The 27,786-nt window shown below is 44.2% G+C and overlaps 1 protein-coding gene and 1 long non-coding RNA gene across 4 annotated transcripts in view; one reads left to right on the top strand and one right to left on the bottom strand.

Annotated features, from left to right (window-relative positions):
* PIK3AP1 (phosphoinositide-3-kinase adaptor protein 1) overlaps window positions 1-15,166 on the bottom strand; it is a 169,387-nt gene extending 154,221 nt beyond the window's left edge. Inside the window, exon 1 of one of the 2 annotated variants that reach the window (XM_068257564.1) lies at window positions 14,852-15,166. In XM_068257564.1, coding sequence (XP_068113665.1) covers window positions 14,852-14,870 — 19 coding nt within the window. In that variant the 5' untranslated portion in view covers window positions 14,871-15,166. The remainder of the gene's footprint in view (window positions 1-14,851) is intronic. The other variant, XM_068257563.1, reaches the window with a different exon arrangement.
* LOC137535700 (uncharacterized) overlaps window positions 1-27,560 on the top strand; it is a 119,466-nt gene extending 91,906 nt beyond the window's left edge. Inside the window, exon 5 of one of the 2 annotated variants that reach the window (XR_011024452.1) lies at window positions 27,352-27,560. This is a non-coding gene — a long non-coding RNA (uncharacterized lncRNA). Of the gene's footprint in view, window positions 1-10,436; window positions 10,522-27,351 lie in introns of those variants that run through there. The other variant, XR_011024453.1, reaches the window with a different exon arrangement.
* Window positions 27,561-27,786: the final 226 nt, after the last annotated feature.

Here is a 27,786-nt window from a genome sequence, read left to right as displayed (position 1 = left end):
TGTAATTTACAAGCAATGAGGCTTATGCACGTAACTGCAGTAATATTGCCATGCACAGATCGTCACAATATTACCCAGCAGTGTTATGCTAATTTTACGATCCGTGGTACTTGAGTAGTGTGACCGTTGCTACGGTAATGCACGTTACTAACGGTAATATTACCGCAGCAAGGTGCATCAGTTTTATTTAGCCTGGTGAGGTTAGAGGTTCACAGGGTAAGAGAGGGGTGACACCATGACTTTCCATACCGGGTGAAACCGATTCTAGTGACACCTCTGCCTTGGGACTTAAAACATAACACAAATCCAGCACCAGAAAATTATGTTCTGTGTGGTAGCAGATAAGTGTACATATCGGCCAAAAAAGTCCCACCTACCATTTGTCTGAACCAGCCCTCAGAGACATTCTAATGTATAAATAAGAATTTGTATGGTACTTTTTAAACAGCAATTAAATATTACACTAAGGACCTGATGCACTAACTAATAGTAATGTTGCCATGCAAAGACAGCACATGGCAATATTACCAGGACTTAGTATTTACAAGCTATCTACTCGACCCGCGCTTTACACTTATGCTTCTAAGAAGTACTGAGACTGTTATATGGGAAAAGGATAACTGCTAGCACAACAGACATAAAGAAAAGGCAAACAGAAAAACGGAGGAGCGCTCCAATAGTGTAATAAAGCTTTATTGTAGTTCTGTTACAATTAAAAGTTACACTTACTAGAAGTAAGGGAAAAATCTCTTAACAAGGGCGATTGCTCAACAACTGAGTCGACTTCTGCACAATGGAGGCTTCATCTTAAAATTAGCGGGGGTTTGGGGGGGAGGGGGGGAGGCAGTAGATCAAAATCAATGTTTGTAACGTGAGGTTTAGATATTTTTGTCTAACTCGGGCGACAAGATTAAGGCTATCTAGTTTAGCAATGATGGTAACCGCAGTTAACCATCACAGACAGAACTCGGAGGCTTTTGAGCGGAACAGATTGTCTAAATGATGGTGCTGTTATTGAAGAAAAGCTAAATACAGATGTACTTGGCTAGTTGGCTGGCATGCTTTAATCCTTACTTGCTAGCAAGCTGCTCCTGTGTGGACAGATCACAGACAAATCATTCCAGCCCCCATTCTGTGTCTCACAACTCTACAAGTAAGAGGAGGGGGGAAAGGCAGGAGGGAGAGAAACACTGTGTGTGTAATTCCTTATCTTAGTTACTAAGCATTGCTGGAGACAATGAATAAGGATTATACCATTTATTGGCTAATTTAAAGGAAAACAGTAATGCTGGGTACACACGATAAGTTTTTCCGCTCGATTTTCTACCCGATTGTTTTTTTCCGCTCAATTTTCTGCTTGATTCTGCGCTCGATTATCTTATCTTCCGCTCGTTTTTCTTATCTTTTCCCATTCACTTCTATGAGAAATTGAGCCAAAAAACGATCAGAAGGAATATCTGACATGTCGGGAACTATCTATCGAACCCATCTATCGGGGGTAAAAATGTATGATGTATTCCGAGCATAAGCTTTCAGCTAGTGAGCCTTCTTTAGATTCTATTTCTGTTGACTTACAATGTTAGATCATACAATTAGGGAGATAGAGATATTTTTGTTGTTGTTGCAAATACAAGTGTTTTCCAGGTACATTAATTACAAGGGATCTTGTAAGGATTGTGAGGTATTTATAGCAAATAGATAAGACCCGTGGTTTACTTAACGCTTACATAGACTCAGGCTGACATGGCACAGACCCTATCACATCAAGTGTAAGCTGCAAGAGCCTGGAAACAGTTAACTGTATGTCCTGGAGCAGGGGGAGCACTCAGAGGGGTAGAGTGGTTCCCCGAAGGGGGGGAGTAGTGTCCCAGCGTAGTGCCGCCATTGCTTCTGCAGCAATGTGGCCAGCAGCACTTATAGTCCCAGATATTAATGACAAGGCTCCAGCTGCAGACCTCCGTATGCCAGTGATGATGTTACGGGTTTCACATTCCACACCTTCGTCAGATGCCTGAGCATTGTTAAGTGATTTTTTGCTTAGTTCTAGTAAGTGCATCTTTTAATAGTAACAGAACTTTAATAAGACTTTATTACACTATTAGAACACTCCTCTGCCTTTCTATTTCCTCACAGCCACCTTACAGCTATGATGGAGGAGCAGTATAGAGTGTATATCAACCCACAGTTCCCACAGCACCAGCACATCACATTTCCTATTCACCATGAAGACAGAGAGCTGAGTCTGAGGACACAGAATACAGCTCCCCTGTGAACACCAAAATACAACACAGCTTACATCACAATAGCTATACCCATTCAGCAAGTAAAATCATTGTTGCAAAAGACTAGTCTGCCTTTCCCATATCATATTGCATCTCATTTCCCTTCACTTTCCAGTTAATTGTTTCTCTTCTGCTTTAACCCTTGCCTGGGTAATTCCACCTTCAAACTACAGAAAAAGCATGTACATTGGTGGTATATACTGTACATCCTTTTTTCATCAAATTAAGTCTTGTTATGGCCTATTTCCACTATCTAGAGGCTTGCAAGTGCTTCAGGCCAATTTATTTTAGCACATAATTCTTTTGAAGCTGCTAATGGGTTAAGCTGCCTAAACATGCTACACTGAACTTGGCCAAGGTGGTAATTTGTGGCTGCCAAGAATCTAGCATATGTACAGGTCTTCCGCGCGGTTGCCTAATTATCCAGCATGTTGGACCTTTAACCTTCCTGGCGGTAACCCCGAACATAGTTCGGGGTAAGCCGCGCAGGAGGTTTTCTCCGGCCCTGCTGGGCCGATTTTCTTAATTTTTTTTTTGCTGGATGCAGCTAGCACTTTGCTAGCTGCGCCAGCACACTGATCGCCGCCGCCCCGCGCCCGATCGCCGCTATACATTGCGGTGCGTGCCCCCCCCCAGACCCCGTGCGCTGCCTGGCCAATCAGTGCCAGGCAGCACCGAGGGGTGGATCGGGACTCCCAATGACGTCACGACGTCGCTGACGTCATCCCACCTCGTCGCCATGGCGACGGGGGAAGCCCTCCAGAAATCCCGTTCTTTGAACGGGATTTCGTGATCGGAGATCGCCGAAGGCGATCGAAGAGGGCGGGGGGATGCCGCTGAGCAGCGGCTATCATGTAGCGAGCCCTGAGCTCGCTACATGATATAAGAAGAAAAAAAAAACTGCCGCGCTGCCTCCTGGTAGTGTTGGGCGAACAGTGTTCGCCACTGTTCGGGTTCTGCAGAACATCACCCTGTTCGGGTGATGTTCGAGTTCGGCCGAACACCTGATGGTGCTCGGCCAAACCGTTCGGCCGCATGGCCGAACTAAGAGCGCATGGCCGAACGTTCCCCGAACGTTCGGCTAGCGCTGTGATTGGCCGAACGGGTCACGTGGTTCGGACCCGAACGCGCTCTGATTGGCCGAACGGTCACGTGGTTCGGGTAAATAAATACCCGAACCACGTCATATCTACGCCATTTCTCTGTGGGTTTAGCTTTGGGTAGGCAGGCAGGGTAGTTCGCTCTTCAGCCACGCTAGCCAGGGTCCCCCCCAGTCATTGTGTGTCGCTGCTGGGAACAGTAGTACACCGCTCGCTCAGCCACACTATATATAGCATTGTTTACTGCCACTGTGTACCTCGCTCAGCCACACTATATATAGCATTGTGTTTACTGCCACTCTGTGTACACGGCTCAGCCAGACTATATAGCATTGTGTGTACTGCCACTGTGTACCTCGCTCAGCCACGCTATATATAGCATTGTGTTTACTGCCACTCTGTGTACACCGCTCAGCCAGACTATATAGCATTGTGTGTACTGCCACTCTGTGTACACGGCTCAGCCAGACTATATAGCATTGTGTGTACTGCCACTCTGTGTACACCGCTCAGCCAGACTATATAGCATTGTGTGTACTGCCACTCTGTGTACACGGCTCAGCCAGACTATATAGCATTGTGTGTACTGCCACTCTGTGTACACCGCTAAGCCAGACTATATAGCATTGTTTACTGCCACTCTGTGTACACGGCTCAGCCAGACTATATAGCATTGTTTACTGCCACTCTGTGTACACCGCTCAGCCAGACTATATAGCATTGTGTGTACTGCCACTCTGTGTACACCGCTCAGCCAGACTATATAGCATTGCGTACTCTGCCAGTCAGTGTGTATATTGCTGGGATCAGTAATACTCCACTCACCGCCAACCACTATATGAGCTCACCATGAGTTCCTCAGAGACCTCCGCTGTGAGCAGCACTCCCAACAACAGCAACAGCCAACGCCCCACGCAAGCTATAACATCCACCCCAGCAGCCAGTGGTCAGCAGCAGCCCTCCCCGGAGGAGAACGTTGTGTCCATCGGTCCGTCGCCAGAGCGATTAATGAGGGCTGCCATTGAGGAGATGATGGGGCCTGATGTGGAGGAGGAGGTCTGGCTCAGGCCAGCATCCCAAGTTAATGTTGAGGACGATGAGGGGTCTGTGTCTGGGGATGTTGGGGTGGCAGAGGTGGTGGGTGGGTCAGACTCAGGATAAGAGTTGTATGATGAGGATGATGATCGGGACCATCTGTATGTGCCTCAGAGTCCGACCCCGGAAAACATGTTGTATCGTGTGTTTAGGTACTAAAATCTGCGTTCCCACTTCCCAGTACTGCCCGCAGTGCCCGGGTCCACGGATCCATATAATTTTTTGGGCAGCACTATCAAACTGTGGTACTATGAGTGAGTTGCCATGGTCCTTCTGTGCTGCCTGTCACACTCACCGTCTGTCTGCAGATGGATTGTTCAACACAGCTACGCCATCTGACATGTAGTCCTGGACCTTGACCATCTTCTCCAGGCGATTGGTGTTGGAGGACGTGGAACTGCCCGATTGCTGTTCTGTGGGCTGCTGCATGGGTGTCAGAAAATGTTCCCACTCCAAGGACACTGCCAATACCATTCCCTTTTCGGCACTAGCAGCAGCTTGTGTTCTTTGCTGCCCTCCTGGTCCTCCTGGGTTTGCTGAAGTCAGTCTGTCGGCGTACAACTGGCTAGAGAAGGAGGAGGATGTCAATCACCTCTCTAAAGTCTCCATCCTCAAGGGCCTGCTGGAATTGTTCCATTTTTGACCTGTCTGACACTTTCTTCAATCAGTTTTTTAACATTGTGTTTGTATAAACTGGGTATAAACCCAGTAATTGGTGTTGTCCAGATTCCAGAATAATGAATAATAATGAATAGTGAATAATGCGCGGGCTGCGTTCAATGCAGTCTAGCATGAATTGAGCCATAGAGTCCTGCCAGACTCCTCTGTCTTCATGTTCTTGTGAGCGTTGTGATTGTTGTGATGCACCATATTCGTCACCAGCATCCAACGTGCACCGCTCTGTCCCTCGGCAGTGGGGGCATCCAATTCCTGCTCCAACTCCAGCTGTTCCTCGTCCTGTTCTTTGTCATAGCTGGGACCAGCGTTTCCTGAGGCAGGTTGCCTGATGTTGGTATCATCACGCTGATCGTTTTCATCTTCAGAATCCCCCACTTGCATCATGCCAGCGGTTTCCATCTTCAACATTGATTTCTTCAGTAAACACAGCAGTGGTATTGTAATGCTGACTGTAGAGTTGTCACTGCTCAGTCACGCAACGTGGATTGCTCCAAATTTTGGAGGACTTGGCAGAGATCCAACATGGTGGCCCAATCAGATCCACAGAAGCTTGGTAGCTAGCTGCTGGAATGCGCCTCGGCACTGCGCAAAAGCGTGCTAGCATGTGCAGCGTAGAATTCCAGCGCGTAGGGAGGGACATCACCCAGCGAGCGATGGTGCGCTAGATTAAAGCGCTCCTGCATCTCTTGGTGAGTCCTTCAGAAGCGGTACTGGACTTTTAACAATGTTTTTTTTTTTTTCCTTCAACAGAAGATCTGCCACGTTGGAGTGAGGAGGACGCCGCTGACCCCGACACCAAGCTGAACCCCGGCGAACTCCAAGCAGAGGATCTTCAGGAACCCTCAAGGCTTTGAGCAAGCTGAGGAGGATCAGCAGTCCCGACGAGACCTCTCCTCATATGCGACTGAGTGCAGTGGAGCTCCCCAGAACAACCTCTCAGTTGTCACTTTGTCACTGGTCACTTTGTCATTTTGTCACTTGTCACTTTGTCACTTGTCACTTTGTCATTTTGTCACTTTGTCACTTGTCACTTTGTCACTTGTCACTTTGTCATTTTGTCACTTTGTCACTGGTCACTTTGTCACTTTTCACTTGGTCACTTGTAACTTGGTCACTTGGTCACTTGTCCAGATGATCTCGGTACACCTCCTGCGATTCAAATTCCTGCACACATTGCTCTGGGATTTGGGTGTGATGAATGATGCATCTAACTGGCCACCGGAGGCAATTAAGGCCTTCAAAACATTGAAAGCAGCTTTCTGTTCCGCCCCGATTTTGCGCCATGTTGAGTTGTTGACGTCATGTTCATCCTCGGCCTCGCCTTGCATTTCAGTGCGAGGTGCATTTTCCACAGAAAAAGGTTGTGAATCCGGGCACAACATTTGTGGCTGTTCCATTGACCTTTCACAGGTAGAAGATTGTGGGGGTGGGAATAGCTCCTCCGAATAGCCCATTGTGTCCTGAAAACTACTCATTGCATTGCTTTGCGCACACATTTTTTTGTCCTCATGCAAGGCCTGAGTTGCACCTGAAAGCGTGGCCTTCTCCTCCTGCGCCTCCTCCTGTTCCATCACGTCTGCTGCTGCTGGGTTAGCGTTGACGCCCGGTCCCTGTTTATTGAACCTCTTATCTTTATTACATTTATGACTGCATGGCGGTAAAAAGCATGCTATCCGCACGCTTCTTGTCCTCATGCAAGGCCTGGGTTGTTGTGTCTCAAAAAGCATGTCCTTCTCCTCCTGCGCCTGCTCCTGTTCCATCACGTGTGCTGCTGCTGGTGCTGGGTTAGCGTTACCGGTCCCTTTTCCTGGAACCTCTTCTCTGTATTACATTTATGACTGCATGGCGACAAAAAGCATGTTACCTGTGCAAAGAAACATGACATTTTCCACATTTAAAAGACAGTTTTTCCTTTGAAACTTTACAATCAATTTTCTCAAAAACTATAAGCTCTTTTTCAAATATTTTTTTTTCCTCTTGTACCCACTCCCAAGGTGCACATACCCTGCTAATTTGGGGTATGTAGCATGTAAGGAAGCTTTACAAAGCACGAAAGTTCGGGTCCCCATTGACTTCCATTATGTTCGGAGTTCGGCGCGAACACCCGAACATCGCGGCGATGTTCGGCGAACCCGAACATCTAGGTGTACGCCCAACACTACCTCCTGGCGGAATTTTTCATACCGCCAGGAGGGTTAAGTGACTGCAATGGCCAATTCTTTCCCTTCTTACCCCACCAGTCAGAAGGTGCTCCATTGTGCGCTGCGCATTCACCCATCCTCCCCTCCCCAGCAGACAACGATGATCACTTTACAAGTCTGTGGCAGACTGCTTCCGTTGTGAGATCACTCAGTATGTTGTCGCGTGTGTACAATTGTTGCTGGTGAGAATTGTCGCTTAGAACCGCACACTGCAATCGTCTGTCTTTAGCTCCTGCCTCGCAGCTTAAGACATTTGTATGCCGTGTGTCTGTACCTTAAGGGGTACAGACACACTGCATTATTATTATTATTATTTAGTATTTATATAGCGCCGACATATTACGCAGCGCTGTACAGTATATATATATATATATATCTTGTCACTAACTGTCCCTCAAAGGAGCTCACAATCTAATCCCTACCATTACCATATGTCTATATTATGTAGTGTAAGTACTGTAGTCTAGGGCCAATTTTTTTTTTAGGGGGAGCCAATTAACTTATCTGTATGTTTTTGGAATGTGGGAGGAAACCGGAGTGCCCGGAGGAAACCCACGCAGACACGGAGAGAACATACAAACTCTTTGCAGATAGTGCCCTGACTGGGATACGAACCAGGGGCCCAGCGCTGCAAGGCGAGAGAGCTAACCACTACACCACCGTGCTGCCCATTTGTATGCCGTGTGTATGGACCTTAAAGAGAATCTGTACTCTGAAATTCTTACAATAAAAAGCATACCATTCTATTCATTATGTGCTCCTGGTCCCCTCTGTGCTGTTTCTGCCATTCTCTGCTGCAAACCTGGCTTGTAATTGCCAGTTTTAGGCAGTGTTTACAAACAAACTAACCAGCTTCTAATAGGCTCAGCTAAGCAGAGTGTGTTAGTCACACAGAGCCTGCAGGGGGTGTGTACAGCTTCTAGCTAATCACAAGCAGCCCTGCACATTCCAGTCTGACTGCCTCAGCCTGACTGTGCCGACTATAGAGAGAAGATTAGATCATATAACAGAGATAACACAGCTACTGTGCAATTAGGAAAAGCTGCAGTAAGCCAGACCACATTAGAAAAGGCATAGGAACTTATAGCATAGAAGAAATAAAGATAAACAATTTGTTACAGAGTCTCTTTAAAGAGACTCTGTAACTTCAAAAAGATCCCCTGGGGGGTACTCACCTTGGGTGGGGGAAGCCTCTGGATCCTAATGAGGCTTCCCACGCCGTCCTCTGTCCCACGGGGGTCTCGCTGCAGCCCTCTGAACAGCCGGCGACAGGCCCGACTGTAATTTCAATATTTACCTTTGCAGGCTCCAGCGGGGGCGTTGTGGCTGCTTTCGGCTCGGAAATAGACGGAAATACCCGATCTCCGTCGGGTCCACTCTACTGCGCAGGCGCCGGAGACTTACGCCTGCGCAGTACAGCGGACCCGACGGCGATCGGGTATTTCCGCCTACTTTGGAGCCGACAGCCGTCAGAGCGCCTGCGCAGGAGCCAGGAAGGTAAATATTACGTCACGGCTGTACGGAGGGCTGCAGCGAGACCCCCGAGGGACGGAGGACGGCGTGGGAAGCCTCATTAGGATCCGGAGGCTTCCCCCACCCGAGGTGAGTACCCCCCAGGGGACGTTTTGCCGTTACAGTTCCTCTTTAATGCTTTAGAAGTGTTTCTGGTTTTTTTTTTGCCATGTAAAACTTTTATGGCCTGTAATGAGTTATCAGTGAGAGTTATGCTGTTCTCAGACTCAATTTATACACCAGATAAATCATTATTTACAGCCCTGGAATCTTAACCCTTAAAGTAAGAAGATCAAAAAGAGCACAGCCTAGTTCTATGTAAGCTTGGAACTGTGCATACAGATGTTTATCTCATCATGCCCCATGTCACTTAAAGAGACTCCGTAACAAAAATTGCATCCTCTTTTTTATCATCCTACAAGTTCAAAAAGCTATTCTAATGTGTTCTGGCTTACTGCAGCGCTTTATACTATCACTGTCTCTGTAATAAATCAATGTATCTTTCCCCTGTCAGACTTGTCGGCCTGTGTCTGGAAGGCTGCCAAGTTCTTCAGTGTTGTGGTTCTGCTATGAACTCCCCCTTCCAGGCCCCTCTATGCACACTGCCTGTGTGTTATTTAGGATTAGAGCAGCTTCTCTCTTATCTTTTACAAGCTGGATAAATCGTCCTCTGAGCTGGCTGGGCTTTCGCATACTGAAGAATTACAGACAAGGGCAAAGCTGTTTGCAGGAAGAAACAAGCAGCCTGAAACTTCAGTGCATGAGAACAGGGGAAAAGAAACACACAAATTATCTCTTGAGATTCAAAAGGAAGGCTGTATACAGCCTGCTTGTGTATGGATGTATTTTCTATGTGTGGACATACTGTACATCAACCTACTTCCTGTTTTGGTGGCCATTTTGTTTGTTTATAAACAAACTTTTTAAAACTGTTTTTAACCACTTTTAATGCGGCGAGGAGCGGCAAAATTGTGTCAGAGGGTAATAGGAGATGTCCCCTAACGCACTGGTATGTTTACTTTTGTGCAATTTTAACAATACAGATTCTCTTTAAGGTACCCTGTAAGATTTGTTATGTTGATAAAAGTGTCTATCTAATCATTATGCAGGAGAACAGAGGCGCCAAATGGATAAAAGGAAGCTAAATGAGCTTAAAAAACCAAATTCTTGGTAAATAGAGGAGGTAGTGGTGGACTTACCTCCTCCAAGTAGACACACAACGACTGTAGTAAAGACAGTCAATATATTTTATTTATGAACTCTAGAGGTGCCTGGCTCTTCTACTGACCACATATGCTATTGCTCCGTTGTTATTGCCTGATGAAGCGGGATCAAACCTGCAAAACGCGTTGCATATTTGGAGTTCATAAATAAAATATATTGACTGTCTTTACTACAGTCGTTGTGTGTCTACTTGGAGGAGGTAAGTCCACCACTGCCTCCTCTATTTACCAAGAATTTAGTTTTTTAAGCTTATTTAGCTTCCTTTTATCCTTTTGGCGCCTCTGTTCTCTTGCATAATAGTCCACCCTGGGTGGAGGGTTGAACCCCCTTTTTCTCATCTACAGAGAGCAACTTCTTATTCCTGAGTGGGTTAAGGAAAATCTCCCCACCTGCTTTTACAGTGGTTGCCTAATGGTAACCCTGGTTTGTGAGTATTAATATTTACTCTATCTAGTAACCATTTACAAGTACATATTACACTATTGGGGCTCTTGGTGTTCCTTGTTTTTGTCTATCTAATCATGTTTACTTTAGATTCACTTAAAGGTGCGTACACACGCACTACGGAAGCAAACGACGGGTCCGTCAGGCCCTCCCACTGGTTGGACTTTCAGCCGACAGTAGTGCGCACTGTCGGCGGACTGATAAGGCTGTTCCTGAACAATCCGCTGAGCCGTTCAGGAACAGCCTTATCAGTCCGCCGACAGTGCCTACACACGTACTACTGTCAGCTGAAAGTCAGCCCAGCGGGAGGGTCTGACGGACCCGTCGTTGGCTTCCGTAGTGCGTGTGTACGCACCTTTAAAGTATACCAGAGCCAAAGCACCTATGAGAAACGGGGGGAGCAGGCGTGTATGGTGGGCAGTCCTCAAGGCTTCAGCTCCCCCCGTACTCCTTTCTGCCCCTCCGATGCTTTTAAATCCCCACCGGCACCCTCTTCCAGGTCGCCGGAGTTGGGCATCACTGCGCCTGCGCTGGCCCTGCTGTGCATGTCCTATGGCATGTGACTGCGGCCGGGAGCGCTCTGCAAATACATATGATGTCATTATGACATTATGTGCATGTGCATGGTTCTCCCAGCTGCGCACTGTGGGACGGGTCAGTGCAGGCACAGTGATGCCCAACTCCGGGACCCGGAAATGCCATAGGGCATTTAGTAGCAGCAGAGGGGCAGAAAGGAGAACAGGGAGGGGGGAGGGCATCAGGATGGCTCACCATAAATGTCTGCTCCCCCGTTTCTCATATGTGCTTCGGCTCCAGTATCCATTAAAGCGAGATTTGCTTCCAGAGAACCACATATGCAATGTCTACGTTTAAAGAGGAACTGTCGCAAAAATCTTAAAATTTAAAACACATACAAATAAGAAGTAAAATGAGCTATAAATGACTTTTCTCCTATGTTGCTGTCACTTACAGTAAGTAGTAGAAATCTGACATTACCGACAGGTTTAGTCCATCTCTTCATGGGGGATTCTCAGCATGGCCTTTATTATTTATAAAGACATTCACTGAAAAAGATTTATACAAAGATGCTGGCCATCCTCCCTGCTTGCTGCACACTTTTTTGGCAGTTGGACAGAGCAACTGCTATTCACTAAGTGCTTTTAAAAATAAAGAAAACCCTGAGAACCAGCATGAGGAGATGGGCTAGTCCAAAATCTGTCGCTTCTGTCAGATTTCTACTACGTACTGTAAGTGATAGCAATATAGGAGAAAAGTAATATATGGCTCATTTTACTCTGGAAGAAACGTACTTCTTATTTGTATGTGTTTACATGTATTTTAAATTTTAAGATTTTCGCAACAGAGGTCCTTTAAAGAAACTATCTGTGTGCATCTATCTGTGTTCAGCCTTAAATATGACCATATACAGCCAGGGCCGGTTCAAGTAACAATTGGGCCCCAGGGCAAAATTAGCCTGGGGCCCCCCAAACAGACACCCCCGACCAAAAAGAGTCATTAGAGGCCCTTTGTTGCAGCCAAATTTCCCTCCTGGGCCCCTGAGCTGGCTACTGACCCTCCCCCCAATCAACTCCCAACTTAACAGACTCTGCAGAGTCCCTGGGGAGCAACAGCTAAGATAGGGAGGGACACCTTGGGGGCCCCTACAGGCTCTGGGGCCCTGGGGCAATTGCCCATTTTTTCCTATGGTAGCTCCGGCCCTGTATACATCCAGGCATTTAAGGATGGAAAAGAGAGACACCTTCAAGTGCATGTCCTTCTTCACACTGGGTACAGGAGTACAATAGAACTGCAGCCCTTGGACTTTGGGTACCATTTGAGTTTTGCATAGATTATTTGGTTGAATATGCATTGGTATGCACTATGTAGGCTTAGGAGCCTAGTTATTCCCGATACCTCAGAAATACCCAATGAACGGCATATCGCTTTTTTTATTGTGCTTGTTATGATGCAACAATGTTTTGACAAATAATTCACTGTTTTCTTGCTATTATTGGTATTTGACTGTATGTAAAAAAAACTGACAGCCCAAGTTAATCAGTGGGTTCATCCACCTAAATTGCATTTTCTACAGAAAAATAAAAAATGAACAGAGGTCCAACAAATATGCACACTTTCACACTATCACCAAAGGGAAACCTGAGAATTACAACAAAACTGATGCCACATCCTTTGCACTATGATACTGTTCTCTTATATGTGCTTTCAGTGAGCGCATGCTATTGTATTCATAGCGCAGATCTACTCCTGTGAGGTAATGTTACCATAAACACCAATAAGACTTTACAAAAAGATTTGTTCAATGTTTATTCTGCATAAAGATTGTTGCCATGAAACAGAAAGTGCAGTATAATAGGGAGCTGAAAGAGGAACTTACAAAATGGGGAAATGTCTATTTAAAGGACCACTATCACGAAAATTGTAACATTTCAAATACTATATATACTCCAATACAAGTCGACCTCATGTATAAGTGGACTCCAATATTCAACCCTCTTAAGCTGGATTTTTTTTATTGACTCAAGTATAAGTCTACCCAGCAAAGTTAATGGCTCAGGAGAGGTTAATGACTGTACTGCATACAGTATTGCAGGCGATAACTCCTTCTGTTTCTTAAGTGCCGCCAATACCTCCTCCAGGCCACCAAGTGCTGCAATTATTTACTCCCTTTTATGCAGCCAAGTATTTCCCCCTGCCGCTTTCTTTGTTAATTGTTGTGGTCAGGACTTTCAGACCTGTGTTTTCTTGGCTTTTCTTTTCCTCATAGTATCGGTTGCTGTAAATGGGAATGTCACTATTAGTACACACATAACTCAGTGTGCTCAGTGTTGCTCGTGACTTTTGTATAAGTCAACCCCTATACTTTTATGAAGTGAATCAGACCTAAATTTCAAGACTTATACTGGAGTATATACAGTATATGTAAACACATACAACTAAGAAGTACATTACTTTTCTCCTAGGTTACTGTCACTTACAATAGGTAGTAGAAATCTGACAGAACTGATAGGTTTTTGGACTAGCCCATTTATTCATTAGGGATTCTCAGTGTTATCTTTATTTTAAAAGCACTTAGTGAATGCCGGTTGCTTAGTCCAACTGCCAGAATAGTGTGAAAACCGGTAGGAGGGGCAGAAGGCATATTTGTATAGATACCTTCCAGGGATCGCTTTTTAGAAATTACACAAAATACTAAAAATCCCAAATGAGGAGATGGACTAGTCCAAAACCTGTCAGATCTCTACTAAATACTGTAAGTCACAGCATAGGAGAAAAGTAATTGATGACTCATTTTACTCTGGAAGAAAATTTTAATTTTTTTCGTGATAGTGGTACACACACACAGTACACACACACGTACACACACACACAGTACACACACACACGTACACACACACACAGTACACACACACACGTACACACACACACGTACACACACACACAGTACACACACACGCACACACACACACACGCACACACACACACTCACACGCAAAACACACACACGTACACACACACACACACACACACGTACACACACACACACACACACACACACACACACACACACATGTACACACACACACACACGTACACACACACGTACACACACACACAGTACACACACAGTACACACACACGTACACACACACACACACGCACGTACACACGCACGCACACACACACGCACGCACACACGTGCACACACACACGCGCACACACACACACACGTGTACACACACACACACACACACACCTCTCCCCAAAACACACAAACACACACAATAATCTCTTCCCAAAGCAAACAACAACAGTGGTAATACGAGCAGATTTCAGAAACCCCAAAACTCCTGCAGTGTAGAAAGAGAGGTGACAAGATACTCAACACATCAAAAATAAAAAATCCTGCAGTGTATAGAGAGAGGTTGCAGGATACTCAATTGATCAAAAACCCTAAAACTCCTGCAATGTATAGAGAGAGGTTGCAGGATACTCAATAGATCAAAAACCCTAAAACTCCTGCAATGTATAGAGAGAGGTTGCAGGATACTCAATAGATAAAAAAAAACCAAACTCCTGCAGTGTATAGAGAGAGGTTGCAGGATACTCAATACAGCAGATCTAATCAAGTAAGGTTTTGAATCCAGAATGACATTTGTAAAGCTGCTGTCATTCATGCTTTGATTTAAAACATAATGACAAAAAGGTTTCACCTTCTTTACAACTTCAGGTTTGGATTTATTACGTGTCTAAATGTGTTATGTAATTTAAATGTGATATAAAAATACATACGTACCTTTAGCTGCCATTGCCATTTTGACAAGTAAAAGCTTTCCGTCTACTTAAGTGTTAAAGTAAAAACCGTATCCTTGTCATGTGGCCAGGTTTCTTCATTTTCTTCTTGTATTCCTTATGAGACCAAATAGTTGTGTTTCCCCATGTTGTGCAGGTTGTGGTGAAGCGATAATCCTATGATATCCAGTTACGAGGGACCCAGTGCCGACTCCAGAGGACCTGTTGTTGGGATATGTGAGTTGAGGCAGACACCTGTGCCTGAGCTCTGTTCAAGTTTTACAGTAGCATTGTATATGCTCCACTTCCTGATTTCAGCCTGTCTTATACTTCCTGTAAAAGCACTAGTGACAAAACAGTTACAGCACAACCCACTCATCACCAGAGCTGTGTAAAACTGAAAGGTTTCTTCAAGCTTGACAAGCTGGTCCAGTATTAGTGGAAATGTTAGCAGCAGATGGCCAGGTGCACCTCCAAACTCTTACTGACACTCATTAAGACAAAAGGAATTTAGAGAGAGTGAAATTCAGCTAATAATAAAGATCTTCTGAGACAAAAATAATTAGACCAGAGAATAAATCCGTTATCTGCTAAGTGAAGTGGAAAAGTTGTGTTGGTACTTAACCACTTAAGCCCTCGGTCATTTTCACTTTATGCATCCGAGCAATGTTCACCTCCCATTCATTAGCCTATAACTTTATCACTACTTATCACAATGAACTGATCTATATCTTGTTTTTTCCGCCACCAATTAGGCTTTATTTGGATGGTACATTTTGCTAAGAGCCACTTTACTGTAAATGCATATTAACAGTAAGAATAAGAAAAAAACTGAAAAAATTCATTATTTCTCAGTTTTCGGCCATTATAGTTTTAAAATAATACATGCCTCCATAATTAAGACCCACGTATTGTATTTGCCCATTTGTCCCGGGTATAACACCGTTTAAATGATGTCCCTATCACAATGTATAGCGACAAAATTTTATTTGGAAATAAAAGAGCATTTTTTCCGTTTTGCATTCATCACTATTTACAAGCTTATAAAAAAAAAAAAAAAAAAATTAATCTTTACATAGATATTTAAAAAGTTTAGACCCTTAGGTAAATATTTATGTGTTTTTTTATTGTAATGTTTTTTTTTTTTTTTATTATTAAACATTTTATGTGGGTATTTTTGGGAGGGTGGGATGTAAATAGTTGGTGGAATCTGTACGTGACGTCACTCAGCAGTATTTCCGATTGGTGGAATCTGTACGTGACGTCACTCAGCAGTACTTCCTGTTCACGGGGTCACTTCCCCGCAGCGACATCTACCATCCTTTCGGACTCTCCTGTGACAAGCTAGCGGCCGCAGCTACACAGGATTGAGCAAGTTACTGGACTCCAAACCCTCCTCCTCCCTCTCCACTCTGGTCATAATGGACTACCTTATTGGCTACTTGAGGGATTACGCTACGGTAGCATGAGTACATGAGATGGCCATCTATTGAGATCATATTGCTATTAACTGCACTAACATCCATTGAGGACGCTGCACGCTAAAGTCGTGAGCTTTGCTTGGTTGCATTGGCATGCTGCAATAGAAGCTTTTGCAGTTTTCTACGGATCTATAGGCTACGTTATTCTAAGGATATCCATTGAGAATCTGCTGAGGATTGATTGTACGCAAAACTTATTAACTGTGGAATGTAGCAGTTTTTATCATTTTTCATCATTTTTTTATCATCTTTATATATATTTTCTAGAGCTCTCCATTTCAGGTGATGAACTTTAGTGTTTTTGCTATGAACCTCATTCACTTCAGTGTTTAACTAAGTTACCAACTGGGTACTAGGGACGGCCGTTTTGGGTCATTCAGACGGGCCTATTTGTACTAGGGATTCCAATGTTGGTCTGATTAGCATTGTATGTTTAAGGGGTTTTTTATTGTCTATGAGCCTTCATTGTATGCATTACGGTCATTTTACTGGTTAATGTATATTAAATTTGCTCAGGCGCAAGAGAGTTCTTTTTATTAATTTTTTAACTGATGTGTGATGGGTGAATGAACACTAGCCCGTTTTCTCTCTGCAGCCTAATATTATTCTTCTACACCCAGCGCTGCGTTCCTTGATTTTTCGGGATGTAAATAGTATTTATTTGGGGTAAATATATGTGTATTTGTATTTTTTTTTACATTTAGATGTAGTTTTACTTTTTGGCCACAAGATGGCAACCTTGAGTTTGTTTACATGACGTCACTCTAAGCGTAACATGTATGCTTAGAGGGACATAGGAGTCAGAAAAAGCGAAGAGAGAAGCTGTCGCTTTTTCTACGGGGGAGAGGAATCAGTGATCGGGCACCATGGCCCGATTCATTGATTCCTGGCCTAACGATCCGTGGCCGGAAGCACTCACGTAGAACTATGTCAAGGAGGACAAAGTGGTTATAGTGAACCTTGCATGTTTTTAAAATGAAAAAACAAACAGATACTTACCTAAGGAGGGGGAAGTCTCTGGGTCCTATAGAGCTTTCCCGTTCCTCTCCTGGTCCCCTAGTTCCAGCACCATCACCCTGTTTAGCAGCGACCGATAGGTTGGAGACTGCTCTCTTCCTCTGCAGAAGGCTTCGGAAGTCTTTGGAAGCCTGAGTACTCCCAAAAATGGGCAGCACCATGCTGTGCATGCATGAGAGCACTCTCTCACGTACTCGCGCATGCACAGTATGGACCTCCCATCTTGAGAAGCACTCAGGCTCCAGAAGACTACTGAAGCCTCGTGCAGCATGAGATTTGAACAGGGGAGACAGCGCTAGAACGAGGGAACTGTGAGAGGAACAGGAAGGCTCTATAGGACTCAGAGCCTTCCCTCTCCTTAGGTAAGTATCTGTATTTTTATTTTAAAAACACTTCTGTTTTGCTTTAACCAGCAATAGTTGTGTTGGTATTTAACCATTTAATGTTAACAATACCATTTACATTACTCCCTTTGTCCTACCGTCTTCTCTCTAGCCATTAATTATTTTTATTTCTCAGGTCGCACATACCCTCCACTTCCCTCAAAGTGAACCTTAACCTGGGGGAAAAAAGTTTCACTTACCTGGGACTTCCCTAAGCCCCCTGCAGCTGTCCTGTGCCCTGCAGCTCCTCGAGTGTCTATGGTCCCCCACCGTGGCTTAGTTTCATTTTTGGCCAACTGACAGTCGCCCCCCCAGCAATGCGTCTTTGTGTTCTTCACCTTCCCCGCCGTCAAATGCGTCATGCGCAGGTGCATTACGCTTGCGCCTGCGCATGACGGCGGGGAAGGTGAAGAAGAGGACGCGTTGCTGGGGGATGACTGTTAGTCGGCCGAAAACGAAATAAGCTGCAGCGGGGAACCGGAGAACACTCGAGGAACTGCGAGGGCACAGGACAGCTGCAGGGGCTTATGATAGCCCCAGGTAAGTGAAACTTCTTTTCCCCCCAGGTTTAAGGTTCACTTTAACCAGCAGTCTGTCACAAACAAATCATATCCTCATGTTTCTCATCTCTGTCTACTACCTCTCCTTACTGCATGGGACATATGGCCCAATCCAGAGCCTTCTCCCAGTCCTTACTGCACTCTGGTAAACACTACACTCTGCACTAACTAATCTTCAATCTTCCTTACACACTAACCTGAGTAACCTGATCAACATTCCTCGTCTTCCCAGCTCTCCCCTTCAATATTTGTTGCCCTCTGAAATGTACACGCTGTAGTTAAAGGATACCTGAAATAAGAGGGATATGGAGGCTGCCATATTTATTTCCTTTTAAACAATACCAGTTCCCTGGCAGTGCTGCTGATTCTCTGCATCTAATATGAACAAGCATGCAGCAGATCAGGCGTTTCTGACATTATTGTCACATCTGACAAATTTGGCTGTATGCTTGTTTCTGTGTTATTCAGATACCACTGCAGTTAAATAGATCAGCAAGGCTGCCAGGCAACGGGTAGTGTTTAAAAGGAAATAAATATGGCAGCATCCATATACTTTTCACTTCATGTTCCTTTTAACAAGCTGGCCCATATCCATGATCTGTTCGTCACTAACGCCTTCACCTTTTTGGGGTTCACTGAGACATGGCTCACTCCAAATGATACAGTGCCTCTAGCTGCCCTCTCATAAGAAGGATTAAATTTAGCCACACTCCTAGATCTGGTGGCAAACATGGGGCGGGGTGGGTATTCTCCTCTCAGAACATTGCTCCTGTACACCATTTACACCCGTACAATTATTGGCTTCTTCTTCTGAGGTTTATGCTGTCCCTGTCTATTCTCCTCACCACCAGATCGCTGTCATATATTATCCTCCTGGACCAGCCTCAACCTTTATCAACCACTTTTCCATGTAAACATTACTCCCTTTTCCATAATGTCTAATCCACTGTTAAATTGTACTTAAATTGTGAACTAGGCATTGATTAAAAACTGCATTCAGGGCTTGCGCCCATGCCACCCTCCTATGATAACTGGATTAAATGTATTAGCACTGCTTTACCATACAAAAAATTCGTATATATTCATAGGGGAGTACAAAAAAAATTTAATTTGATATGGGACAGATGGAAAAACCAGTAACCTTTAGAGTGGGGGAAAATGTTATGTATGTACACTTTTCCTCACCTGTATTAATATAAACACTTTGAGTCCACAGTTCATTTCTGAATATGTTAAGATAATAATGTTTGCATAACACTTGGCTTATCTATGTAGTAGGTTCATCCATGAAGATCTCAGCTGCCAACATATATGGATATATATTGTCGTTGCAATAATGCCTGTATGCTTGAATCCTGTATTTTGCTATTACCTTGTATATGAAGAATTCTTTCAATAAACCTTTACTTTTGGTTTAAAAAAAAAAAACCTGCATTCAGAATGTGGTCACACAGTTGGCCGAGACGTACCACTTTCAATTCATTGGAGAACTAACAGCAAAATTATTTTAGTAAGCAAGCAGCCAGCATAGACAGATACTAATACTATTTTTTTACACATAAAAAGGAGTTAGCGCTCCTGCTGTGTCCGCAGTCCAAAAGATCAATATGTAAAGTCCTGTATATCCAGTTCTGTGCCAAACTTTATCTCCAGAGAGCAAATGGAATGACCACCACCACCTCACCCTCAGAAGTGGGCACTCACCCTTAGACGGTGACCCTCGGATAGATGGGTCTCAAGCGCCTCTGGGATATTTTCAGGCAATCCCTTGCCTATATTGGATCCTGGGACAGTACTTTATCCGACAGCAAGTCCACAGCATTCACCTCAAATAAAACACATATTCCTTCCCATAGCGTAAAACCATACGAAAAGTTTAATTCATATTAAAAATGCACACTCACATTCCAGTAGTATTTTGAAGAGCATGGAGTTTTATAGGGCTCTACCCCTTTACGTTGGCCACCTGGCTGGCTCTCTGTGTCCGCATGGATAACCGTACTTTGGTCTCCCCTCACGCCACGCCGGCTAACTTCCGCTTCTGCAGGCCACGCCCTACTAGTTTCGTCCTATTGGACTCATCAGGAGCATGCGCAGAAGTTTCTGTAATGCGTATTTATAGCCGCATACCCGCCCCGTTCCTCCCCCAAAACCTAATTGGCTTTACTGCTGCTTCCACGTTCTAGCCACCTTGGAGCGCAGGCTGCCAATTAGATGTATTATACGTACCCTCCCACTGAGGGGACGTATGTTCAAATCCCTCCCTCCCACTAAGAATGGAAATTTGTTTTCTCAAAAAACGCATGAGACGCTTAAAAGACGCTTAAAAAGACGCATAAGACGCCTGCAAAACGCTTAAACTTAAAAAAGTTTGCAGAATTAAATTATTGCTACAGCAAATCCTGGAGCCAGCCAATCTGGCCCTAATGAAATGCATCAAGGTTACAATATATTTATACAATCCACATCGTTTCCCATCTTCAGCCCACCCACTTCTAGAAATACATACACAATCAAGATCTACCGATATCTCAAATTTACATGATCCAAAAATATTAGCAATGCCCAGTAATTCTAGTATGCAAAATTATAGTGGAAAGAGACACTCATACATCAAAACTGAATCCCCAACATTGAAAATCTGATAAACCTTAACAACTTAATAAATATTAAACCCCTCCAATTAGTGTTTATATTATGGGTTACACGACTCTTTGTATCTAAATTCGTGTTCAAACGTAAATCAAAATATATGCTCATCCACTCTATTCTGCACACCATTATCACCTGGCTAAGATGTGTTTATACGTTCCCCATCAATCATTACTAAGAAAACATATGAGGTCAATCTCTGCATTTAGCCCTTTTGGCTTTAGAGAATTCATGTGATGTATCCACCATGTTTCCCTTCTAGAGACCTCTCTAGTCATATTCCCACCCCTCCAATGTGCATTCACCTTCTCCAAACCACAAAAAGACATTACTGATTTTGGAGGGGTGGGAATATGACTAGAGAGGTCTCTAGAAGGGAAACATGGTGGATACATCACATGAATTCTCTAAAGCCAAAAGGGCTAAATGCAGAGATTGACCTCATATGTTTTCTTAGTAATGATTGATGGGGAACGTATAAACACATCTTAGCCAGGTGATAATGGTGTGCAGAATAGAGTGGATGAGCATATATTTTGATTTACGTTTGAACACGAATTTAGATACAAAGGGTCGTGTACCCCATAATATAAACACTAATTGGAGGGGTTTAATATTTATTAAGTTGTTAAGGTTTATGAGATTTTCAATGTTGGGGATTCAGTTTTGATGTATGAGTGTCTCTTTCCACTATAATTTTGCATACTAGAATTACTGGGCATTGCTAATATTTTTGGATCATGTAAATTTGAGATATCGGTAGATCTTGATTGTGTATGTATTTCTAGAACTGGGTGGGCTGAAGATGGGAAACGATGTGGATTGTATAAATATATTGTAACCTTGATGCATTTCATTAGGGCCAGATTGGCTGCCTCCAGGATTTGCTGTAGCAATAATTTAATTCTTCAAACTTTTTTAAGCATTTTGCAGGCGTCTTATGCGTCTTTTTAAGCGTCTTTTAAGCGTCTCATGCGTTTTTTGAGAAAACAAATTTCCATTCTTAGTGGGAGGGAGGGATTTGAACATACGTCCCCTCAGTGGGAGGGTACGTATAATACATCTAATTGGCAGCCTGCGCTCCAAGGTGGCTAGAACGCGGAAGCAGCGGTAAAGCCAATTAGGTTTTGGGGGAGGAACGGGGCGGGTATGCGGCTATAAATACGCGTTACGGAAACTTCTGTGCATGCTCCTGATGAGTCCAATAGGACGAAACTAGTAGGGCGTGGCCTGCAGAAGCGGAAGTTAGCCGGCGTGGTGTGCGGGGAGACCAAAGTACGGTTATCCATGCGGACACAGAGAGCCAGCCAGGTGGCCAACGTAAAGGGGTAGAGCCCTATAAAACTCCATGCTCTGCAAAATACTACTGGAATGTGAGTGTGCATTTTTAATATGAATTAAACTTTTCGTATGGTTTTACGCTATGGGAAGGAATATGTGTTTTATTTGAGGTGAATGCTGTGGACTTGCTGTCGGATAAAGTACTGTCCCAGGAGCCAATATAGGCAAGGGATTGCCTGAAAATATCCCAGAGGCGCTTGAGACCCATCTATCCGAGGGTCACCGTCTAAGGGTGAGTGCCCACTTCTGAGGGTGAGGTGGTGATGGTCATTCCATTTGCTCTCTGGAGATAAAGTTCGACACAGAACTGGATATACAGGACTTTACATATTGATCTTTTGGACTGCGGACACAGCAGGAGCGCTAACTCCTTTTTATGTGTAAAAATTTTTTTTTATTTGTTTAAGGAGCGCACCACCATATACTTAAAAGCGGACTCTCATATTGGTCAGCGCAGTGTGTTGAAATTGAATTTAGATACTAATACTATGTCTACATGAGCAATTTTCAGTCAAAATCTCAAAGAACGTTTTTGTTTAGCGCTATACCTTGAATAGGAAAACAAGTGGAATAAGTTCTCTCAAAGTTTATTTAAAAAACATCCAAAAAGTATTAAGATAAATCACTTCTTACTACATTTCTTTTTGTGCAGTCAATGTTTTATTTTATTTTCCAATTTTGTATCCAAATAAAAGAATAAGGGCTCGTTCACACTAGGTCCAGAAACGTATCCGTGGCTCCGTTTTTAGTTTCAAACTTTTTATTTTGAAAAGAATAATAAAAACATCTTACAGCCTTGAGATAGCGCCCCTAGTGGGGCAGGTTTCTGGATTAAACATAATATGTCATAAACACATACATAGCGGTACTACAGATATAACAGCATTTTGTACAGGATACTTGAAATATGAAATACAGAACATAGGTCAAGGACGTGGCTCCGTTTTTAAAACCTGATGAAAACCGGAGCCACGGATAGAAATGTTAAAAATAGCAGCAGTCTTCACCCAAACAAAAAACAGATCGGTATGCATTTGCGGGGACCCATTTTCGAAACCTGAGCGGAAGGTCCGGATTTGCTTCATTTTCCCTCAACGCATATGCATCCTGATACACGCAGGGGTAGTGGCAGGCAATAGGAAAATGGATCCCCCTATACACAGGCAGTTTTGAACACAGAAACGAATCAGTTTTCTGTGTCCCAGCCTGTGGGGAGGGGAGAGAGGGGGCCACCATGCTGGAGAGTGATAGCAGCCAGGACGGGGGGAGTGGGGACCCCCCTCCCTTAGTGGGGACCCCCCTCCCTCCCCTGGGTCCCCCGTCCCCGCTCACCCTCCAGCTAGTTTCAATAATTTCAATAATTTAAAATGAATCTAATTTGTCAATGTAGCAAGCGGTGAGCTAATGTAGCAAGCAGCGGGGAACTTACTACCTTGCATCCCACTGCTGCCACGTCACTTCCTGTAATGCCGTCCAATGAACAACAGAGGGTGGCATTAAAGGAAGTGACGCGGCAGCGGTGGGACGCAAGGAAGTAAGTTCCCTGCTCGCCGCCGCTTGCTGCATTAACTCGCTGCTTGCTACATTGATAGATTAGATTCATTTAAAATTATTTATAAAAGCATAAGCGCTCCTGCTGCGTTCACAGTCCTAAATTCTGTTAAGTATAATGTCCCATAAATCCACGTCCGTGTCAGACTTGACTTCCAGAAGCATATGGAATGACCACCACCACCTCACCCTCAGAAATGGGCACTCACCCTTAGAAGATGACCCCGGGCTAGATGGGTCACAAACGCTTCTGGGATATTTTCAGGCAATCCCCTGCCTATACTGGATCCTTTAGGACAGTATTGTATACGACAGTGTATCCACAGCATTCACCTCAAATAAAGCACATATTCCTTTCCATAGCGTAAAACCATATAGGATAATTTATTTATATTAAAAATGCACACTCACATTCCAGTAGGTTGTTTTTTGAGCATAGAGTTTTATAGGGCACTACCCCTTCACGTTGGCCGCCTGGCTGGCTCTCCGTGTCTGCATAGAGGACCCTTCCTCGGTCTCCCCGCACGCCACGCCGGCTTACTTCCGCTTCTGCCGTCACGCTCTACTAGTTTCGTCCTATTGGACTCATCAGGAGCATGCGCAGAAGTATCCGTATTGCGTATTTGTAGCCGCGTACCCGCCCCGTTCCGCCCACCTCCTTGATTGGCTACAAATACGCAATACGGATACTTCTGTGCATGCTCCTGATGAGTCCAATAGGACGAAACTAGTAGGGCGTGATGGCAGAAGCGGAAGTAAGCCGGCGTGGCGTGCGGGGAGACCGAGGAAGGGTCCTCTATGCAGACACGGAGAGCCAGCCAGGCGGCCAACGTGAAGGGGTAGAGCCCTATAAAACTCTATGCTCAAAAAACAACCTACTGGAATGTGAGTGTGCATTTTTAATATAAATAAATTATCCTATATGGTTTTACGCTATGGAAAGGAATATGTGCTTTATTTGAGGTGAATGCTGTGGATACACTGTCGTATACAATACTGTCCTAAAGGAGCCAGGCAGGGGATTGCCTGAAAATATCCCAGAGGCGTTTGTGACCCATCTAGCCGGGGGTCATCTTCCACAGGCGTCCTGCCTGCTACCCCCTCCATCCGTTTTTTTTGGCCCCAAAAAAACCCCACAAACGGATCAAAAACATATGCTGCAAAAGGGCAGCATGGATCCGTTTGTAAACGGGAAAAGATTTCTGCACAACTGTGTCAATCAATGTGTGCTAGGTCATGAATAAACATACGTCATGGAAGGATTTATGATCAAAAAGCAGCACCACAAACGTATGTAAACAAAAATAACCACAATTTTATTAAGTACATATTGCACACTATATATAAAAACCATTAAAAACACATCTGCTGGTAAACCTCATATAAAAATGTGATCAATATGACACCTATAATAGATGGCATAGATATATATCAGACAAATATTTTCACCTTATGGTGCTCAGATAAGAGTTCCCACAGGGAAGAACCCGGGTTCAGAAAGTGCTCATGTGAGCTAAATAAATAGTGCAAACAATGTGTAATAATACAAGAAAGTGCATAAATATCCACATGAATAAATAAAGTGCATAACCATACAACAAGGGCACATGTAAATACAAATGCCACTAGTGCAAACAGAGCAGAGTTGAATGCTGTATGCCCTGCATATTATGATGCTGAACTGCAAAGGTGCAATGTGCAGAGAGGGAGCGCTTACGTGACCCGAGATGGAGAGGATCGAGGTAACTAGCAGAAAGGAAGGGATGGCCCCGGCTGACTGCTCTACCAGTATCGCGGCAGTTACGCCGCTTTGTCAAGAGAGGGGGATCCAGCAACAAATAGGCGGAAAACGCCATATTATATAGTGCAGAGGGAGCGGTCACGTGAGCGCAGGATGCGCCTCACGTGATATCCGCTGACGTCACCCATAGGTACTAGCAGATGTGTTTTTAATGTTTTTTATATATAGTGTGCAATATGTACTTAATAAAATTGTGGTTATTTTTGTTTACATACGTTTGTGGTGCTCCTTTTTGGTCATAAATCCTTCCATGATGTATGGATCCGTTTGTGTTCAGGTTTGCCAGGATCATGGACCACCAGCATCACGGACCGCAGGCTCCGTACTGCAACCGTGCCTAGTATGGACCCAGCCTAAGTACACCATTTGCTATCTCTTCAAAAAGGAAAAAAAACTCCTAAATGAGTGATTGTAGAATAAGTTGTCTCAATGTTTATTTAAAAAACATCTAAAATGTATAACGATAAATAACTTCATACTACATTTCTTTTTTTTAATAAATGTTTTATTTTATTTTCCAATTTCTATCCAAATAAAAGAATACATACTTAGAAGAATCAGTGGTATATATGCCTGACTAAGAAACACATTGGTTCCAACTTAAAGAGAACCCCCTCCCCCTTCTCTCAACCCCACCCCATTAGCTCTCTCTCCATGTTGGTAGATATCTTTCAGTGGCTTGTTAAACTAGTTATTACATTTCTTAACTTTGCTCATTGCGTTTGGGATCTCTCCCGATCCCTTCAATGCTCTATTTTAGCATTCAACTGCATGGGCAGTCGAATATTATTGACCTGAAGCATTCATGGCCACAGAGCCGGGACAAGGTCCTCCAGCACGCAAGGCTGAGACACCAAAGTGCGCCCCTCCATCCCTCCCACCCCGGCCGTCACACACTGATTGCTATTAGACTAAGAGGCGCCACAGGGCCCACAACCTCCTCAACACCTTAATAACTAGTTATCTGGCTTGCAGTCACTGCTATGTATCCCCTTCTCTTATTTCTTTCTGCTTCATACACAATTAGGAATGACAGCTGAATGAATTCTGCGCCCCCTCTTACACTGCGCCCTGAGGCTGGAGCCTCTCCAGCCTATGCCTCGGCCCGGCCCTGCATGGCCATGCATGAGTGCTTAGACACTGGGTGTGCCCGAGTTCTGAGCCACGGATGCCCAGTAAAAGAAAGTCCTTGTGCCCAATGGACAGACAGTGGGTGTGAGCACTTCCTTCCACTGTACATGCATGAGACCCAAACCATGCATGCCCAATGGTAGTTCAGTTCTAAATTCATGCATGCCCAATGGAAGGAAACTCGCACATGCCCTGCGTCTATGCGAACATGTATGGCCATCAGTGCTTCAGGCCAATAGTAGTTAACTGCACGGGCAGTCGAATACTAAACTAGAGCAAGAGAGACCCTGAAGGAAATGATAAGCGGTAAAATGTGTAGTAAGGGCCAGTTAGAATGGACAGCTACCAGCATCCGTGCATGTTGTTTAACGCGGAAATCAATGCAATGGCCTCAATTCACTAAGCATTACCGCAGTATTACCAACTAGTGAGGTAAATTACCAACTTGCGCGATAAATACGTCAACAAAAAGTCAAGAAATTGCAATTCACAAAGATTATAGCATTCAATAAATTAAGTGTTCAGTATTTACCTCCAGCTATGACCAGCTGATAACTCACACTTTCCATGCGATATCATATTGACAGATGTAGCAGACAGCCAATAGGAAGAGCCACACATGCCTGCTTCTCTCCTGATTCGATCTGATACCCTGGTTAGCAAAAATCTGTATACTCTTATACAGAAGAGCTCCCCCCTGGTGGCTGCAGCACATCTAAAAGGATACTAGGAATGCACTGGACAGAAAACTCTGACTCATACAGACAGCTTCCTGCCTGACTGCTGACCTGCTCCACAGCCGGTAAGTGAGACTTACCAAGCAAGGCACAGTGAATTGAAGCATGTTTGTTTGGTAAATTACTGAACTTTTACCGCATGTGAGAAATCTTAGTGAATACAGAAAAAAAGTGTAAAATACCCAATGCGGTATTTCACTGTTCTAAATTATTTAACTGAAATACCCTTAGGCCAATGTGTCGGTGAACCAATGGGAAACGATGCCAAGCGCTTTTCTGCTCGGT

The sequence above is a fragment of the Hyperolius riggenbachi genome, chromosome 10, assembly GCF_040937935.1.
Source record: "Hyperolius riggenbachi isolate aHypRig1 chromosome 10, aHypRig1.pri, whole genome shotgun sequence".
In the NCBI taxonomy this organism is placed as follows: domain Eukaryota; kingdom Metazoa; phylum Chordata; class Amphibia; order Anura; family Hyperoliidae; genus Hyperolius; species Hyperolius riggenbachi.
Note: the sequence above shows the minus strand (reverse complement) of the source record. Positions and strands in the feature narration are given on the sequence as shown.